General features: G+C 38.8%; 3 protein-coding genes across 4 annotated transcripts in view; 2 read left to right on the top strand and 1 right to left on the bottom strand.

Moving 5' to 3' along the window:
• The first annotated feature begins 1,406 nt into the window (after window positions 1–1,406).
• On the top strand, window positions 1,407–3,998 carry ptges3l (prostaglandin E synthase 3 like). The gene is made up of 7 exons (XM_022209362.2): window positions 1,407–1,567; window positions 1,669–1,782; window positions 1,898–1,964; window positions 2,064–2,162; window positions 3,207–3,296; window positions 3,437–3,499; window positions 3,773–3,998. Exons 1-7 carry the CDS (start codon window positions 1,533–1,535, stop codon window positions 3,779–3,781), a joined length of 477 nt encoding a protein of 158 aa, XP_022065054.1. The 5' UTR covers window positions 1,407–1,532; the 3' UTR covers window positions 3,782–3,998.
• Window positions 3,999–4,922: 924 nt separating this feature from the next.
• On the top strand, window positions 4,923–9,718 carry aarsd1 (alanyl-tRNA synthetase domain containing 1). The gene is made up of 12 exons (XM_022209371.2): window positions 4,923–5,071; window positions 5,532–5,660; window positions 5,861–6,020; window positions 6,146–6,203; window positions 6,279–6,435; window positions 6,611–6,727; window positions 8,181–8,311; window positions 8,407–8,473; window positions 8,663–8,754; window positions 8,835–8,889; window positions 8,969–9,063; window positions 9,153–9,718. The coding sequence occupies exons 1-12, from the start codon at window positions 5,033–5,035 to the stop codon at window positions 9,289–9,291; spliced, it is 1,239 nt and encodes a 412-aa protein (XP_022065063.2). The 5' UTR covers window positions 4,923–5,032; the 3' UTR covers window positions 9,292–9,718.
• Window positions 9,719–9,736: 18 nt separating this feature from the next.
• LOC110961665 (myoferlin-like) overlaps window positions 9,737–19,486 on the bottom strand; it is a 39,558-nt gene continuing 29,808 nt past the window's right edge. For both annotated transcript variants that reach the window (XM_051939568.1, XM_051939569.1), the window contains 14 exons: window positions 19,295–19,423; window positions 19,019–19,174; window positions 18,828–18,919; window positions 18,048–18,218; window positions 17,779–17,927; window positions 13,749–13,888; window positions 13,580–13,668; window positions 13,407–13,502; window positions 13,096–13,237; window positions 12,905–13,004; window positions 12,622–12,815; window positions 11,604–11,713; window positions 11,358–11,505; window positions 9,737–10,310 (listed from right to left, as the gene is read on the bottom strand). In XM_051939568.1, coding sequence (XP_051795528.1) covers window positions 10,272–10,310; window positions 11,358–11,505; window positions 11,604–11,713; window positions 12,622–12,815; window positions 12,905–13,004; window positions 13,096–13,237; window positions 13,407–13,502; window positions 13,580–13,668; window positions 13,749–13,888; window positions 17,779–17,927; window positions 18,048–18,218; window positions 18,828–18,919; window positions 19,019–19,174; window positions 19,295–19,423 — 1,755 coding nt within the window. In that variant the 3' untranslated portion in view covers window positions 9,737–10,271. The remainder of the gene's footprint in view (window positions 10,311–11,357; window positions 11,506–11,603; window positions 11,714–12,621; window positions 12,816–12,904; window positions 13,005–13,095; window positions 13,238–13,406; window positions 13,503–13,579; window positions 13,669–13,748; window positions 13,889–17,778; window positions 17,928–18,047; window positions 18,219–18,827; window positions 18,920–19,018; window positions 19,175–19,294; window positions 19,424–19,486) is intronic.

Consider the following 19,486-nt stretch of genomic DNA (forward strand, 5'->3'; position numbering starts at 1 on the left):
AATTTTAAGTTTTTAATGGCTTTTGTAGGATTTGTTTAGTATTTAGGCTGTGACTGTGCTAAAACAAATTGCACTTAAAGACCAAAGAGTGATTCTTAATGCAATATTTCACAAGTGCAAGGGATGTCCGAATACTTTTCCAACACTGTATGTTTTGGTACTGTGCATATTTGTGCACGTCCGTGAGTATAGATGCATGTGAGTCCCTCCCTTTGAAACTCTTTGGTCTCCACATGCTTATCAATAGCCTGAGAGTGACCACTTATGCAACACTGTAAAAGTGTAGGTGGAATCCAGGGCTAAGAAAGTAAATGTTATCTATGTAAATCACTTAAATTCTGTGCACTTATTGTTATTTTAGCTCAGTGTGAGAGTCTGTCCAGCTGTTTTGAGGATCTCCTGTGATTCTTCTTCTCCATGGGTGTCTATTCAGGTCAGATTTTTGTGCGTCTGCTTCTACTCATGAGTCTGCTCCTGTTCATCAGAAACAGACACAAGCAAAGACAATGATAGACAGACAAAATGAAAAAGACATTAATGAATAATTAAGTTGATAGCAGATTGTGACGACCATTCATGGTATACAACGTTACTGTGGGTTAATGATTGTGACTGGATTACTTTTTGTTGGCTGCTGCGCACATGATCTTTTATATTCAAAGGTGGAGGTGAAGGAGAAATGGTTGGTGACATATCCGTTTGGTGTGAGATGTTGGTGCTTTAGTGACATCCAACAAATCTGAACGTTATATGCATAGAAAAGCTGCAATTACACATAAGGAAAATGTAGTTAACAACATTTTTCTTACTATTGGTATTGTTTAGCACTGTACGATACGGTGCTAAGTGCCTATCCAAAACTTACAATGTAATTTTTTTTCTCCCAGTTGTCATCCCTTATTCTCCAGTCTTCTGCTTTCTTCCATTGTATGTACATGTAAGGTTGAAACTTGATTGATTCATACAATAAAACTGACTTTACAAGGGACAAACTTCTCTGTTTAAATAACAAAAAAAACCACACGTCCATTGTTTGTCCAATTTGCTAAACATTTTATTCACTTCCACTGATGAAATATGAATAAATTAAAAATTAGTAGAGAAACCAAATGTAATCTCTGAAGTAGGGGTGTCACAATATAGTGGTACTGAAAAAAGCTGTGATAGTAAAAAAAATAAAAAATCAGACAGTTAGATCATGATCATAATACAAGTTTTTCCTGTCTTGAATGTTCCTGCCACCACCTCCACCCTCCCAAGCACTCAGTCGGGAGCTGCTGAAGTATTGGAGAAAATGCATCTGTTTTCCCGAGTGTTCCACTGGCAGACTATAACGGGAAGGGAAGGGGCTGTGGCAGGCAAGTCTCCCAGCAGCTGATACCAGCTGCTCTATATATAGCCTCCTGAGCCTGGCCTTTGCATTAGGACACACAGACGAACGAAAGAGACACATGCTTTTTTCTTTCCCATAGTTAAAAGGAATACAAAAGTAGCTTCTCTATCTGTTATATGCAAGAATCAGAAGACTCAGAATGAACAAACCCAAAATAGCCAGACCAGAGGAGAGGTAGGAGCTGCCTGTGTCTCTTAACACCAGATGATTTTCTGATCCGCATGATTGTGAAGAGGTTTCACCCGTGAAATCATACATGCTCTGTGTCCTAACAGCCAGCCAGCACATGCACTGTGGTTTGACAGAAAGAAATATGTCACCATCAACTTCATGATTCAGCGACCTAAAGATGTCCAGGTTGACATCCAGCCAGACAAAATCATTTTGTGGTAAGTTTAATGGCATCCCATGACTTAAATCTTTCTCTTTTGTTTGTCTCTGTCTTGTCAGTGCAACAAAAGTCGTAGAAAACGTTTAACAAACCCTGTTCTGTCTGTAAAATAGCTGCAAGAATGAGACAGATGATGTGTACTACAATGAGCTGCACTTGTACGACAAAATCCAGATCCACGTAAGCAACCAATGTTGGCATATTATTAATTTTATATCCTGCATGCTCAAATGTAGAGTCATTGTAGTGTTAAATCTTTTCATTGTTATCACTTTAAAGGACTCCAGAGAAAGAGTCTACGACCGCACCATCAATTTCTTGCTAAGGAAGATGAAACCTGATTACGCATGGCCTCGTCTCCAGAAAGATCCAGCAAAGGTAAGTGTGTGTGTTTAAACTGATCAGTCACAAGGTCTCCTACACCATCATGGTTCAGATTCATCTAAGGTATGTCTTTTTTATGAGCTTGGAGGGAAGTCTATATTGATATTGTGATATATTTCAGAGTGTTATATTTCTTTTTACAGCATTTGCAAATCAGGTACTGTCATTCAACTTTCAAAACCGAACTTGAAAAATTCTCAACAGAACACTGTAGCTGTTTCACAGAAAGATGAATAATGAGCTTGCCAGGAGTAGCTTTAAATGACAATTTTTCTAAAGCTGCTATTAACCCAAGCAGTTCACTGATGTTTTTGTTTTGCTTTTAGCTCCTGTCACATTTTTATTCACTGTGGGCTCATTTTTCATTTCAATATCAAGTCCTGCACTTCAATGGAAACAGCACAACCATGACAAGAAGTAGAGAAAATGTTTTCTGTGCAGTATGACACAGTTATAATGATTTAAATATTATTTTTAAAGAAAAAAACAAAAGCTGAAGTGTCCATGTATGTGACCAGTACTTCTCTACATAGAATAGATGTTAAACTATTTGCATTTTTTTTATCAATACTGTCTTCTCTCTGTTTTCTATAAATACAGCCCACAGTTCAGACCAGTTTAGCAGAAAAGCCCATGAATTTTTATTATGGGATTGTTGGTCATGGCTGAGTCATTATTGGCTTCCTAGTTGTGCTGAGAAGCACAGAATTGTTTGTGGGGGTTTTTTGTTTTTCTTTAAAGCACCTGGTTTGAACAGATGCTTGATTTTTGTCCAACTTTTAAATGACAAGTGTGGAATAAAGTGATTTCAATGAAATATCAAGATTTTATTATTGTCTCTAATGATAATGCACGTCTCAAATGAGCAATTTAAGAATCGTCTCAAAGCTGAAAATGTTATGATTCTCTCAGATTATATAGTTTTCTGGCTCTGGTAAGATGGTTAAGCTTTAAGCAATGCAACTACCTGAATGCTACTGAATCCCTCCCTAGCTTAGATAAAGTGTAAATGTGTGTGATTCATTCTTCTTTATGCAGCCCAGCTGGATTTCTGTGGACTTTGATAACTGGAGGGACTGGGAGCATGAAGAAGACGAGGGGAAGGAAGAGTACGACAGATACGTGGATGTGAGTGAAGTCAATGGGCTCAGTAATAAAATCAACTAAGCTCTAGTATTGTTTCAGATCTTCTTCCATACTTTTCAATAACGTATTTTTTGAGAGTTATAGTTTACATGCATGTGTAAATACTCTGTTTGTTTTCACAGATGATCCAGGAAATGGCTGCCGGTAACAAAGGAGAAACACCGGACATGGGTGATCTCAGTGATGTGAGTGTTCTGGCAGTTGAAGTGCTTTTAAAATGTAATATGGAGTGTTGTCTCTAGACTAATAGTTCAAGCTATATTCTTCGCAACCGAATTGATTCAAAGAATTCGGATCAACAAACTCAATCAAACTCTATGATGTATACAGTAAGAATTCACTCCAGTTTACACATATTCTGATCATATTTGAATGCTGTGATGTTGACAGAGAAATTACACATTTATTAATCATTCAAACATGAACACTGACCATTTGTCTACTTTCTTCCCTTACAGTCTGACTGAAACCTTCAACACTTCATCACCTCTTTTGGCTATAAATGTGTAGCTTGGGATACTGAAGACAATGTTATGTTTGCTGAAGCTTGAAATTTTTTTCTGAAGATTTGATGTGTTATTGTCCAAAATGCTGCTTTTACGTGTAATTTTCTATGGCATTATTTACTGAGATTGTCCACTGTACACTGGATTGTCATTTTAATAAAAATATGTTTGTCAGTCATCGCATGGTGATATAGTGCTTGGAATAATATGATTTACTTTGAATTAGTTGATTACTGGGGTGAGCAGTGGTCGAGGAAGTAATCAGATTATTTGCTTAAGTAAAAGCACACATACAAAAAGGCACAAATGCTTTTCTACAAGTTAAACATCTCAGATGCAGCAGGTAAATCTGAGGGGTCATCACATGATTAATGTGAGAGGAAAGAAAAAAAAACAATATAAAGAAAAACAGCTTTTGTTTTTTACTTTTTTATAATCTTTGAATTTTGGCGAGATATTGCATTATTAAACACTGAGAAGTTCAGAGGGAAAAATCTCTCATTGCTGCAGCTGTTACCAACTGACCAAGGTACGTTTTATCAGTCCGTTTCCTGGCTATAAGTCCCAACTCTTCAATCTGTGATCTGACTACATGCTGCATTTTTTTTGACAAAATGGCAAAGAGATCACTGGTTTAGTCGTCACCAATATATCAAAAGATTGTTGTTTCCTACATTATGTAAAATGTTCGGCATGAAAGTACCCATAGCTGTCGCAAAAATGTAGTAAAGTGGAAGCATGAAGCAGCATCAAATGGAAGTACTCAGATGATATTTAAGTTTCTCAGAACTAAAAGTGGAGTACTTGAGTAAATGTACTTAGTTATGTTCCCAAGCTGCATGTTGTCATCTCAGAACATAGATGTCTGTTTCAGTAACACCAGAAGATTGTAATCATGCAATTCATATCAACGATTGTCTATATTTTTACAATATTTGGTGGATTCTATCTTTTTTTTTCTTTTTTCTATGTTTTACCTATCAAAAGACAAATATAATATTTTTAATGTATTTGTGACTTTTTATTTCATGTTTAAATAACGTTCAAACAAATCTATTTAAAGGAACAAGTCGAAGGCGTTAAGTTTGGACTATGTTGCTCTCCGTACTAAGCAGACAGCTGTAGTGTTTCGCTGCATGAATGAGTCCGTGTGACAGGGTTTTACAGTTTATGGTCAGAGACAGGCAGAATATTTCCTCTTAACTGCACAGAATGGCTTTTCAGTGTCAACGAGACTGCTATATGAAGGAGGTATGAATCTGTTTACCTGCCTGTGAAAAGACTTTAACTGCTGTTTTCTGCAGAAATGATTAGCATGGTGGCTAAGTACCCCACTAGCTAGCTGCTGCTGCAGCTAACCGAACTTTTACCTTACGAAACACTGCATTAAGTCTCATTTGTGTAGAGGATTTAACTATGTATTCTTATCCGTACCGTATTACAACTACTCATACTGATGTTGTCATTTCAAACCCACCCGAAATGTAAGAAAGCCCTCCCAAAAAGCAATGGAAATTGTAATTTTTTACTTTTATACGTTATGTTTGCTATAAAAGCAATATAATTTTTAGTTATGTTGCGAGTTACGTTTCTTTTTCTTTTGCCAACCTTCTTAACGTTTTATATAAGATTGAAATCCACCACCTGCTGTTAGTTTGAAAGTTGTAGCTTCTATCTATGACAAGTTTTCATCTCACTTGTTTTTGTCTAGTTTGTTACCTCTGTTGTATCCTGCTGCCCTGCCGAACTAAAACAAGAGGTCAATGGAAAGAAAGGAACTTTAAAAGGCTTCAATGTCAAGCTCCAAGATACCATCTTGTTTCCTGAGGGAGGTGGCCAAGTAAGCCGGATCTTTTAAAACGTTACTCTTCTATTTAAATGTCTTTATCGGGCATGTGCCATCAGTGATCGTTGCACGGATGCATACAGATGTGTTTGGGAATGTCACCTTTATTTAAAGTAATACTAATCACCATAAGCCATACATGTCTGATGTTATTTGCCAAATATGCCTACTGAACTAGTGTTGCCCTCCCTCAGCCAGATGACCATGGACTGATAGGAGACGTCCCAGTGTTGAGGGTGACGAGGCAGGGACCGGAGGCTCTACATTTTGTGGTCACCCCTCTGGAGGAGGGTCAGGAAGTGCATGTGAAGGTGGACTGGGAGAGGAGGTTTGATCATATGCAGCAACACTCAGGTGAGGACCTCTAACACATGTATGATCGACATCAAGTGATTCCTCCTCTACATTAAACTAAAAAATGCCCAATTATAGGCACTATGCACATGTGTTCTAAGCTTGTTTTTTTTATTGACTCTTAGGTCAGCATTTGATCACAGCACTGGCAGACACAATGTTTGGATACAAGACCACATCCTGGTACTTCACCACTGCACAGATTAATTTCGCTATCAACAAGAAGGTTTACTTCTAATCTGTTTTTTGTTTTTTCAGGGACCTGGGGCGTCAGAGAAGCACCATTGAACTGGACACTCCCTGTGTGAAACCTGCTCAGCTTCAGGAGCTGGAAGAAGTCGTAAATGAGAAGATCAGAGGTCACATTCCTGTCACTGTTCAACTTCTGTCTATCGATGACCCTGCGGTGGAAAAGGTGTGTGCACAGACATTACTGTTGCTAAAACTTGCTGCCCGTTTGATTAAAACAACAAGGGTTTTCATACTAATCGATATTCCTGACTAAATGTAGAGCATCTGTTAACTTGATCAGAAAAAAATGATTTAACTTATCCACTGTGTAACTCAAGATGTGTGTGTGTGTAAACCAGGTGAGGAGTCGAGGGCTGCCAGAGGACCATGCAGGGCCCATAAGGATCATTGATATCGAGGGCATTGATGCCAATATGTGCTGTGGAACTCATGTGTCTAACCTCAGTCAGCTGCAGGTACAGCTACACACTTAAAGACCAAAGGTTTACAGAATTTACTACTTAATGGTCCTAGTCTTTGAATCTAGTTAAAATATTTTTGATTAACAAGTTGGAATTCCTCAAGTTTGTGCATTTTACATTTGTCTGCAACTTAAAATAATATGAACACGATGATAGACCCCAGCTGTTTGTGCTGGTTTTCGCCCTCATATGAACATGTATGTGTGCTTAGCTGAGAGGTTGCATCCTGCCGAGTAAAACCCAGATAGCGGTCTTCGGAGGTTTGCCAGCTATTGGCTAAATCAGTAATGACAAAAGACATTAAGAGCGCTGATGCACAAGCAGAGAACATCATCATTAAACAGGGTGCTTTCAAAACACAGATGGTAGAAACTTGATGACTGCACAATAATCATTAAGCTGCGTTTTTTGTATTCACACAGATGTTTATAGGCTTAATGAATGACAGGATCAGTTATTTATCTTTAGCAGGGTCATTTCTAAGACACGTTGCAAATTAAAATTGAAAACACTATTAAAGTAAGAGGTTGATATCACATGAGGAAAAAGTTTGCCATGCCTCAGCCTCACACTGTAAATTTACACTTTAAAAGGTCCTAGAACACTTTTGTATTTTTTGCCACTGACCATTTTTTCCAAACTAATGTCAGATCCCACAAATCATGGTTAAATAAATAAAAAATTATGATGTACCGGAGGATCGTACAGTAATATTTAATCATGTGTATTTTGTGTGGAACAAAGTGAACATTCATTCTGAAAGGATATCAGGTTAATACAGAAGATAACAGCAAGAAAAGATCCCAAACTAAAGGAACCTAGAGACATTGTCAATAATTTTCTTTTTAAAAAATGCGGTAAGTATTATACGGTATGTATGTGCTAAAACATGCAAGAAGCCAGTTTTTGTTTACAATAATTCAAAACATGTTTACAATAGTGTCGGCGGATGTATTAAATATGCAATATTTAGGATGATTGTATGAGATGTACTGGTACCAAAGGTGACCAAGGTGGACTTCCCATTCTGGCCCCCTTTTTCCACTACCAGGCTACTTGTTGCCTTTACAGAAAGCACCTCAGACCCACAATGAGTTTTCAGATTTTTGAATTTGTTAACTAATTAAAAATACATTACAAAGGGTAGCCCAGATAGCTCAACTGGTTGAGCGGGCGACCCATAAACTGGGACCATAGTTCCCGACGCAGTGGCCTGGGTTTGATTCCCGCTTATGGCCCTTTACTGCGGGTCTTCTCCCCACTTTCCTGTCTGTCTTTTCACTGGCCTTATCAAAAAAAGCCACAAAGGCAAAATAAATTACTTAAAATTACTTTTTAAAAAAAAAAAGCATTACAAATAATCACACACACTGTTTGTATCATGAGGTGTATCTCAGATTATTTGAATAAATGACTTATTGTGTGCCTTTTTTATCTTGAATTTTAGGTCATAAAACTGCTGGGAACTGAGAAAGGAAAGAAAAATAAAACCAACTTGATCTTCCTGGCAGGAAACAGGGTGCTGAAGTACGCAGAGAGAAGCTACAGCACAGAGCGTTCGATGGTGTCTCTTCTGAAGTAAGTTTAAGTCGGAACTGTCAAAACATCGCCAGCATGAGTTCAAATTATTCACAGAGCTGGAAGTGAAGAACCTTGTTGCGGTTGTCCAACAGAACGGGACCAGATGAGCACGTCGAGGCTGTTGACAAGTTGCAAAAGTCTGTTAAACTGCTCCAGAAAGTAAGAGACTTTTTACACTCTTTCTTGCTTGCTGTCAGTGCTGCTTAGTTTTTAGAAGTGTCATGTTGTAAATCTCGATTGCTGCCAGAAGAGGTCATAAACAAACTAGAGTTCTCAGTTTAAATGGAGATATAGTGGCATATCAGTTGCACTTCGGCTTCCCAACAACTTTAAAACCGTCTTTGTCAGACGAACCTGAGTCTACTTCGAGATATGGCCGTCCTCATCGCGCAGAACTTTAAGAATGACCCCCAAAGAGGCAACTTCTTCACCTTGCACAAGTAAGAACTTAGATTTTATTTGAAATACAAGCATTAATTTGAGTATTCCAGAATGAAAATGTTTCTTTTTCTTCTTACAGAAAAGAAGGCGACAATGAGTTCATGAATATTATTGCTAATGAAATAAACACTGAGGTAAGATCATAGCTGGACTGCTTAGTTAAAGGAATCAGCAGTTGAATAAGTTTGTCCTGTTTTGTTTTTTTTTGCTTAGGAGACTTTGGTTTTCCTGACTGTTGGAGAGGAGAAGGGACCTGGTTTGTTTCTCCTGGCTGGACCCAGTGGAGCAGTGACTCACATGGGACCGCAGTAAGAGATCTCATTACATCACATCATAATCTCATTCTAGTTTAAATCTTAATGCAGGTCAGTACCATATCTCTTTCTGTATTTTCCAGGGTGTTGGAGCTGCTCCAAGGGAAGGGAGCTGGAAAGAACGGCCGATTCCAAGGCAAAGCCAACAGCATAGCACGGAGGGCAGAGGTGGAGGCTTTACTGAAGGAGCACTGCAAACATCACACCTCAGAGGAGGAATAAACCGAGCCATCATGCAGTAGATACAGATTTTTATATTAGCTGAAGGGAATCAATAAGTAAGCAAAGCCAATGAATAAGGGATAATGCCTGATTAGGTGTCCGTTGTCAGGATTTAATGGATGACATGAGCGGTCCTAAATATTCATATTTTGTGTTAACCACTTAATGATCTCTGCACACATAACAAAAATCTGATCATTCTTGTCAAAATGTATATAACTGGGACTTCTGTACAACATGTGCTGTACATATCTGATTATTAACTGTAAATTACTGCTTTTGTTCATTCAGAAACCTCCATGCTAGTCTGTATTCTTCAGTCACATTCTGTCTTACATGTAAATGAGGTACATGGTTAAGTGCACAGCTCAGGGGCATTTCAATCTGCAAAACACACACAATAAAATAATCTTAATGAAAAAAACAACACCTTTTCAGACTCCTGTTGCTATAAGGTTTCATAGATTTAATTTAAAAAGATCTATGAAAGTGCAATATACAAAAGACAGACACACTTGACATGACAAATGTTTCTTTGGTCGCATTTTGTATGATTACATTCAAAGATCGGAAAATGGAAACCTAACTGGTGAAGTCGACTAATGGAACAGGCAAATATGACCACAGAACACCATGATAACAGTGCTGGATCAACACCTTTTCCTCGATGTTTGTAATAAAACTGTAGCGCTTTCTTACAGGACTTTGGATTGGATTGCATTACAGAGTACAGAGCTTTCAGTATTCCAGAAACACATCACAGATGTCCAGGTCTTCATGTAATGCTCACAAGTTTGTCACAGTTTTAGTGTCGACAAAATGTTTGTACATTGATACAGTGCAAATGTGCAAGCACCCCTTCCCATTAATAAGACATATAGGCAGTAAAAAATTAAAAAAAACCTAATGTCGAGTTGATATCGTGTTGATATGTTGAAATGTCTTTTAGGCTTTCCTCCAGCTGCTCCTCCATTGGAAAGCTAATTAAATGGCTTCACAATCTTCATTGAGATGTAGTTCTGGAAAAGGAAAAAGAGAAAAATTAAACCATTGCTGCTGTCTAGTCAGAACTAAGAATAGAATAGGTTGTTACAGGAGAATAAGTACAGTTACCAATATAAATACAGATAAATAAGCAAAAGTATGCAGTAAGTAAAAATAAGAAAAATATAAAATGCACAATAAGTGTAATGTACACTAAAATAATGTTTTATGTGTAGTGCAAATAATGTGCAAGAGTAATAGTAAGTACATTAATCACACAGCATCACAACTGTCTTATGATCTCAAAGAAAAAATCCTTCAAATTCACTACCAGTCAAAAATTTGGATACACCTTCTCATTCAGTGGTTTCTATTTCATTATTTTCTACATTGTAGATTAATACTGAAAACATAACTATAAAACAATACATATGGAGTTATGCTGTAAACAAAAAAGTGTTAATCTTCAGTATTTGTACTGGCTAATGCTAGCTAACAGTTATCTCTGGTTTACTCATGTCCAATCCCAGTTGTATTGAACAATCCAGTCCAAGTCCAGGTTATGACGAAACAAGAACGTATTTATTTACAAGTGTCACTGAATAATCCACAAAAAAGGCCTTGAAAAACAACACAGGACGGGACACGGTAAGAAAACCGTGTGTCTCCACTGCTAACCTGGCGTTGCTCAGCATAATCTCTCGTTAGTCAGCCAAGCTGCAGGCTCTTAAAGCTACAGTACCACCAAAAATTAAACATAAAATAAACAGTCTGTTCCAGTCCAAAAGATAAAAAAAAATGACCATATTCAATTAGCATTACTCTGAAATAACTATTAAACCAATATGTAAACTTAAGATTCAAAAGTTACAGCAAAAAGTATATATACTGTAAATAACATAAGAATAAAATGAGAAAATCAGCAAACTTATTGCCTCATACAGTATTAATCTACAATGTAGAAAATAATACAAATAAATCAAAAGCACTGAATGAGAAGGCGTGTCCAAACTTTTGACTGGTAGTGTATGATGTGACTTAATCATTACTATTTCAGTATAAATATTATTGTCTGTCCTTACTGGTAAAGAGTACAACAGGATGGCGATGAAAAGCAGCACGATGATGAGGAGGATGAGTCCGATGAAGACCCACTTGAACCTTCTCCACACAATGAACTTCATGGTCTTACACGGGTTGGTGAACCAAAAGAAGGACGTTTCTGGACGCCTGGAGGTGTTGAACAGTGGAAAAAAGTAAGTTGTCGCAATAAAACTAATCTTGTACAAGAAGTTGTGTTTTCCAGTCGTTCCACTGCAGGTTCTTACTTGGGAGGGTCCAGTTTTGGGTTCATGTTGGGTTCATCCCTTCCTTTTCCTGCAGGTCGCTCATCGATATCTGCTTCACTTACAATCTCCAATGTCATCTCCACCTTTCCCTACAAACACAAAACAAATAATGAGCAAAACAAAATAACAAAGCATGTCAGGGCCCTTTGCATAGTAACATTAAGACCTTTCAGCATAACAGAGAGAGCTTATGAACCATCTATTGAGGAGTAATCAAAAAAGCAAAATAAAGCATTTGGTGCTAAAATTCAAGCAGGGTAACATTTTTCTACTTTATTTCAGAGACTTCCCTTTAAACCTTTACCTCATCCAACTTCAGAGAGAATTAGTTTATGCCTCTACTGTACTTTACAAATTCATTTCTTTACAAATGAAATTGTAGATAAAATGCAATGTTTTGTTTTAGATTAAACCACCTAAGGAAATAAACAGAGCTGAAATGAGTCAAGTGGTGGAAAATTTGCAGCTATTAATAAATAATTTTTCATTTAAACATACCAAATATCGCATGTTTCCAACTTTAGAAATATGTGGATTTACCAGTTTTCTGATTAGCTCTTTTATTAAATTCTAATAACAAAAAGCAAGTGTAATGACAGTCTCGGTTTGAACTGACTGTTATGAGTGCTCTATTTTTTCTACAAACTTATTAATCGATTTTATCAAGAAATAAACAATAATCAGCATTTTAATCCTTTATGAAAATAGTCAATAAATACATCAGGTTTGAACCAAACACAGCAGGCAGTTTAAAGTCTTCAGTGTTTATTGAGAAAAGCAGACACTGAATTGTCTTATTTTCCAGCCCTGTTATTGCTCATTAACATGATAAATTTCCTTTGAATTTCCCTCTGGATTAATAACATGTCTGTCTGTCTAAATACATAAATATATAAATAAATGCATGAATAAATACTGCAGGTTTGAACAAGGCAGTTTATCTTAAAAACCTCTTTGTCCACTGTATGGACTGCATGTACTTTCTATTCATACTTACACCCAGGACCTTCTTCCCGTCCTGTTCGAGGTAACAAGGCCACCAGCCTCGGACCGACTGCTGAGCAAACAGAGATTTGGTGTTTTCCTGCTTGTTTGGTGGTGCCATGTCCAGACCCTCCATCATGTGCAGAGAGCACTTCTCTGGGGTCTTCGCAGGAGCAACGAGGTTACTCAAATCCAGCTCCAGAGCGCCTGAGACCACAGCACGTTAGACTCAGTCAGGTTTTAAATAGGTGCTCGTGCAGATGAATGTTAGTTTGACTTCATATAAAGATTCTTACCGAGATAATCATCCAGCGAGAATTTGTCGTTATCCCAAATCTGAACAATCAGCTTGGGGGGAATCCTGAACTCTGTTTTGTCAAGACTCCAGAAGTGTTCCTATTGAACAGGTTTTTAGATGGATTTTAACAAGTCTCTCTTTTTAAAATGGTGTTAAAATGATACTAAACCAATATACAACAAGCCTCACCTTCTTGGACACGAGGCAGAGTTGCTCAGCTGGCAGGTAGTCAAAGCCAAACACGAACCGCCAGTTAAAGTTGCCATCTCCATCCAGAGACCTGTAGTGGACATCAGTCTTCTGCTTGTCCTCCTCCATGCCTGGCATCCAGCTGGCACAGAGAACAACACGATCACTCATTGTCCTGTCTACAGTAACCCTCTACCACAGTTTGTCTCAAGAGTTAAAGCAAATCAGTGCTAAAACACCTAGACAAGTCTGTAAAAAAAAGTCTAGATTTCAATAAAATAAATGCACAAATGCAGAATCAGCAGCCTTACCCTTTGACATAGATGTCACTCATGTGTTCTCCAGTGATGCTGGTCTCATCCAGAATCACATCTGTGGTGTTCCAGATGACAGCTCGCAGGAAATACCTGAACATTCGAACATGGTCAGCGTCCGCTCGGCAGCATCAAATGTGACAAACAGTGAGGAGCGTCACAGCACTTACTTCTTCGGCTTGCGAGGCGTGATGTCAAACGGGGGTCCAGGCACTCCAATGCTTTTGGGGAAAACATCCACCCACATCTGGAGCTTTCCCTAAAAGAACACAGTATTTAGGTTTTACAGAATAACTGGGCCAGTGTGCACATAAACAGAGACAGCTGGTGACTTCTAACCTGAGACAGATTGGGCTGGAAGCTGCTGTAAAGGGTCCGAGTCTCCACGTGTTCGGGGACGAGTCCTTGTGTTCTGAGCACGTGCAGACAGAGGCGTTCACGGGGTGGACCCAGGTGCTGATGGATTTCCTTGTTTTGCTCTTGATGTCAAACAGAAAGCACCTCAATTAGACTGAGGCTAAATAGTAATACCAGTGCAGTCAAATGTGACACAAGTAAAATATTTCAGTCATAATATTGAATAATTATGACATCTTAAACTATATTGACAATTATTATTATTATTATATAGCAAGCACTTCGATTAGAAATACAATCTTAAAGTGGGCTGTGAAATCTAGGCACTTTTGAAATCCCCAAATTCTTAGACATGCATTTAAATTAGTGTGGCCTGTCCATTAGCTTGTAGATCTTTGGTTATAGCTTGGTGAGTGGGGCAACTGTTACTGATTGAGTTCAAATCTAGGCAACTTCAATGCAACTTTCAAAAGTATGTGTGAATCACACTGCTGCATGCTTAATGATGCTTAATGAGTGGTATTAGCAGCTCAGCAGCAGTTTTCAGTTCAGGCAGTGGTGGCTCATTGGTCGACTCTGGCTACTGATCAGTAGTTTGGGGTTTTAAGTTAAACCTACCTGCACCAGAGCGTCTTACCATGACTGACCCTGTGCTCTGACTCTAACCTCCTAACGAACTTTAATATGCCAAATCATAAAAATATGTTATTAGATGTGTGTTTATCCCTCCCACCCCTGCATGCTTGTCTTGCCGGTTTGTTTTACTGAAATTTGGACTTTAGGCGCTGCTACTTTCTCTCCATCTGGGCTGGGTTTCCTGTCAGGCATAAAGGACTGCCCCTGTGGGAGTCTCTCTCAGTCAGACCTCCTGCATCCACCTCAGCAGTTTTCCTTTGCCAGCATGGTTCACACCATATTTCCACTCATCCACACTCTCCTACTTGCCCACCGCGCCACTTAATCGGTATGCTTATAAGATTGAGTTCAATAAATTACTTTTCACTGTTCTCTCTGTGTGTGGCCTCCCTTTTTGCTGCCAACACTGGGTCTGGAGATAACAAATGAGTGCCTGTCTGTAGGGCAAATTAGTATTGGGATACTAGCAAATTCTTTTAAGGGATTGCTGCACACAGATTTTGACTTCCTCTGGTATTTTTGAGGCTTAATGGCTTGGATTGGTTTTACTGGACTTTCTGCATTCCAGTTAGTGAGTTGTTTAATATATTTTGGCCTGGAAAACTACATCTTCCTAGACTGCCAGTAAAAAGTAGGGGCTAGTAGGTCGTTTGGAATTCTTTATCCTCACAGTTAAGCCAGTTAGTCAGGGGGATGTGGTTTCATATTTAAAGCAGCCTGTCTGGCAGTGGTGGAAAACCTTGACTCAAATCTTTTTTAAACATAGGATACATAACACTGGCTTCATGGATCTGTTACTGTGACCGCATTCTGTCACGGAGACACAGATAACTTCTATGTTAACGTCTGTCATAGTCAGATAAACCCACAACAGTGACATATATCAAGAGATGTGTAAAGCAAAATAATGTACTAATGAACAAAACACTAAATCTGAACTAATAGCAACTAATCTACGTACACAAAAAACTGACAGCCTAGTTTGTTTACGATTTCCCAAACACTGAAAATTCTGTCAATATGTGATGACTAACTACTACTTTATGTGATGGAGTTCAGGATTCCATTGTATTCAACTTCAGCTTTTAAAGAGTACACAATGTGACTTCTTGTTAGATATTTTTGGGGGATAATTTATAAGTAATTAATGGAATTATTGTGGAAAATTGCACAAGTCTCACTTATATGGATCCTGCTGCCATCTGAGGCTGCAGGGATTTAATAAGCTCAACAGAAACACTCCTACAAACAACTGGAAGCAAGAAATTTCAGTGCCCGTTATCTGGATTATAGTAATTACTGGAGTTTTGTTAGTGTGACTTGTTCCGTCTTCAATATAGTAAAACTTCACTTTTATAAACATTTCAGTTTGCAATAGACGCAAAATTTTGACACACAAAGTCTGTCTTTTGCTCTCTGTGGTGTTTTTGAAATAATATTGGTGCTGAAATATGGAAAAAATCTTCTCTTAATTGCTTTTTACAACTTAAAGTATCCTGTTTGTACTTCAAGTTGTAAATTACTGAGACTGCTTTCCATTCAGACTTGCACCATGTTGTAAGTAAAATGGAAATGGTAGTTTAACCTAGTTAGATTGTTGTCATGGCTGTTATGGGAAAGTTACCAGGGTGCTCTTTAACACCTAAAGTTGACACATTCAGATGCCGTCAGATCAACGGAAATGAGGGAAACTAGTATTAGTTTGTAGTTTGGTTAATCTGTTGGCACACTCAACAAAAATATAAACACAACACTTTTGTTTTTGCTCCCATTTTTTATGAGATGAACTCAAAGATACACATACACAATATCACCATTTCTCTCAAATATTGTTGACAAATCTGTCTAAATCTGTGATAGTGAGCACTTCTCCTTTGCTGAGATAATCCATCCCACCTCACAGGTGTGCCATATCAAGATGCTGATTAGACACCATGATTAGTGCACAGGTGTGCCTTAGACTGCCCACAATGAAAGGCCACTCTGAAAGTGGATATTGGCGGGAACTGGTACACGCTGTCGTATACGCCGATCCAGAGCATCCCAAACATGCTCAATGGGTGACATGTCCAGTGAGTATGCTGACCATGCAAGAACTGGGACATTTTCAGCTTCGATCCACAACACTCACATCAGAAAACCGCTCACCCACACAATGCCACACACGCTGTCTGCCATCTGCCCTGGACAGTGTAAACCGGGATTCATCCGTGAAGAGAACACCTCTCCAACGTGCCAGACACCATCCAATGTGAGCATTTGCCCACTCAAGTCGGTTACGACGACGAACTGGAGTCAGGTCGAGACCCCGATGAGGATGACGAGCATGCAGATGAGCTTCCCTGAGACGGTTTCTGACAGTTTGTGCAGAAATTCTTTGGTTATCCAAAGCGATTGTTTCAGCAGCTGTCCAAGTGGCTGGTCTCAGACCATCTTGTAGGTGAACATGCTGGATGTGGAGGTCCTGGGCTGGTGTGGTTACACGTGGTCTGCGGTTGTGAGGCTGGTTGGATGTACTGCCAAATTCTCTGAAACGCCTTTGGAGACAGCTTATGGTAGAGAAATGAACATTCAATACACCAGCAACAGCTCTGGTTGACATTCCTGCTGTCAGCATGCCAATTGCACACTCCCTCAAATCTTGCCACATCTGTGGCATTGTGCTGTGTGATAAAACTGCACCTTTCAGAGTGGCCTTTTATTGTGGGCAGTCTAAGGCACACCTGTGCACTAATCATGGTGTCTAATCAGCATCTTGATATGGCACACCTGTGAGGTGGGATGGATTATCTCAGCAAAGGAGAAGTGCTCACTATCACAGATTTAGACAGATTTGTCAACAATATTTAAGAGAAAGGGTGACATTGTGTATGTGGAAAAAGTTTTAGATCTTTGAGTTCATCTCATAAAAAATGGGAGCAAAAGCAAAAGTGTTGCGTTTCTATTTTTGAGTGTAATTAGTGCTGTAGTATTTGGAGCACTTAATGGGTGAATTGGTTGTCACAGCCCCCTCCCTGGTCCCTGCATCATCCCCCACCTGACCTCCCTCTATTCTCCCTGTCCCTCCTTTTTCTGTTTCTTCCCTATTCTGCCTCTTCATTCTCCCTCTCTCTCTCCTGTTCTGTCTTGCTCCACAGTTTGGGTTCACATCATGACATTGGTGGAATTCAACACTATAGTATGTGCCAAAGATAAAAAGCACAATAAAGTCTTGCAAAATATGTTATTTACATTTTTTTTTAGATTAATTTTTAAAAGATACAGTTCTAACGGGTGTGGGTGTAAGGTGGTTTTACCTGTAGCTCACTCTTACTAACCAACAACCAAATTAAAAGTATGCTTCACTCATTTACGCTATGACACGCTAAAACATTACCGAACTGATCCAGTGTGTAGTTATTGCCATTGAAGGTGAGTGAGGTGCCGTTATCTTCAGTCCTGGGTTTGGACAGTCCTTTAAGGCGAGCCAGGTTCTCAAGCATCTGAGACGGTTTCATCTGATCTCTCCACTGGTTGATACCAGAACTAAAAGACAGATAGGGTTCATCTGTCTTCGATCTGACAACATGTTACTTTAAGAGCACTGCAGATTTTTCATTATTTTCCCTTAAGATTTTGAAAAAGTTGAAAACCTTAAGTCCTTACATGCAGTAGGTCTGTGGGAGGCCGCAGTAGGAGTTATACCGAGACAGGAAGCGGTTCTCCAGGTCAATCACTGTCTCGCCGACCTTCTCGTCTCGACTCAGGAGATCATAGTCATAGACTGAGATTTTCAGGTCCTTATCCTGGGGCAGGAAACACGTCATCTCAAACATCCTAAACAAGCACAAAGGAGTGTGTGAGAAATGTGGATTTATATCTTACAAGGATTCATAGTTTAACCCTTAGATTCATAAGTGGGTCAAAAATGACTGAGGTTATTTTCTTGCAATATCTTTTGTAATAAGTTTTTATCATTTCATATTCGAGCAATTCCTCAAACATGTTTTTGATATCACTCCAGTTAAATTTTTAAGTTGCCTTTTATACTTTTAAAGAAATTGTAATATTTGTATTACTGCCTCCAGCTCTTTATTACTGATAATATCACACAAGAGGAGGTACAGTGCACAAATTTGGAGGAACAGAGAGCAGCAACAACTAAAGACAGAGTGGTAAAATGTCAACAAAATGGATGTTGACATTCTTCTATTGCTGTTCTGTGTGATATTCTTTCTAAATTATCAAAATGGTCAAAATCTGTTAAAGTGAAAAATAAACATGTTGCAAACATGAAATCATTCTTGTGTCTACAAAAATATAATACAAATGGACTATTCTTAACCAAAATAATAAAAATGGTAAAATCATTGATTCTTATGCGGGTCACTGTGGGATCCAATCACTCGTGCATCTAAGGGTTAATTCTTTTGTTCATGGGTTTACCTTCCAAACACGGGGCTGATGGTGTTGGGTAAGTAATGATCTCTGTCTTCGATTGTATTCTTTCCCAGAGATATCTTTATGTATGGATCACACTGAACAGGAGAGAGAAAAGGTCAAGCAGAAGATACTGAGGAGGTCATGTCTGCTGTGATATTCTGCTCTTATTGCTGATAATAAAGATGAATTCTCACTCTGCCATTATTGTCTTTGGGCTGCAGATCTATGCCTTGAACCACATAAATCCTGACCAGACACTCCTGAGGTCCACTGTCTGGCAGCTCTCTGAACTGACGGGGAGGAGGAGCAACACCAGGGTCATCTGAGAGGGGGTACACCTTAAATGAACCCTGCAGGTACAAGAACACACACCACACTGAGGAGATCCATCTGACTCAGCTGTAGTCACTTTGGTGATAAATCTGACAGTATCTAAAGAAGCATTTGTGTTCTGAATGGTGCCAAAGTACCTTGAACTCTCCGACCACAGTGGGGTCCTCGTCCCCGTTTTCATTCTTGCCTCGCTGCAGTTTGAAAGTGTTGCAGAAATCGGTCAGCCCTTTGAATTCTGGGACATCCTCCAACCCGCAATCATAGACCTGGAAATTCACATTCAAGTCAGCAAAAAGCTACAAAAGAGAAGCTTTTGCACAATTTGACAT

The sequence above is a fragment of the Acanthochromis polyacanthus genome, chromosome 19, assembly GCF_021347895.1.
Source record: "Acanthochromis polyacanthus isolate Apoly-LR-REF ecotype Palm Island chromosome 19, KAUST_Apoly_ChrSc, whole genome shotgun sequence".
Lineage (NCBI taxonomy): Eukaryota > Metazoa > Chordata > Actinopteri > Pomacentridae > Acanthochromis > Acanthochromis polyacanthus.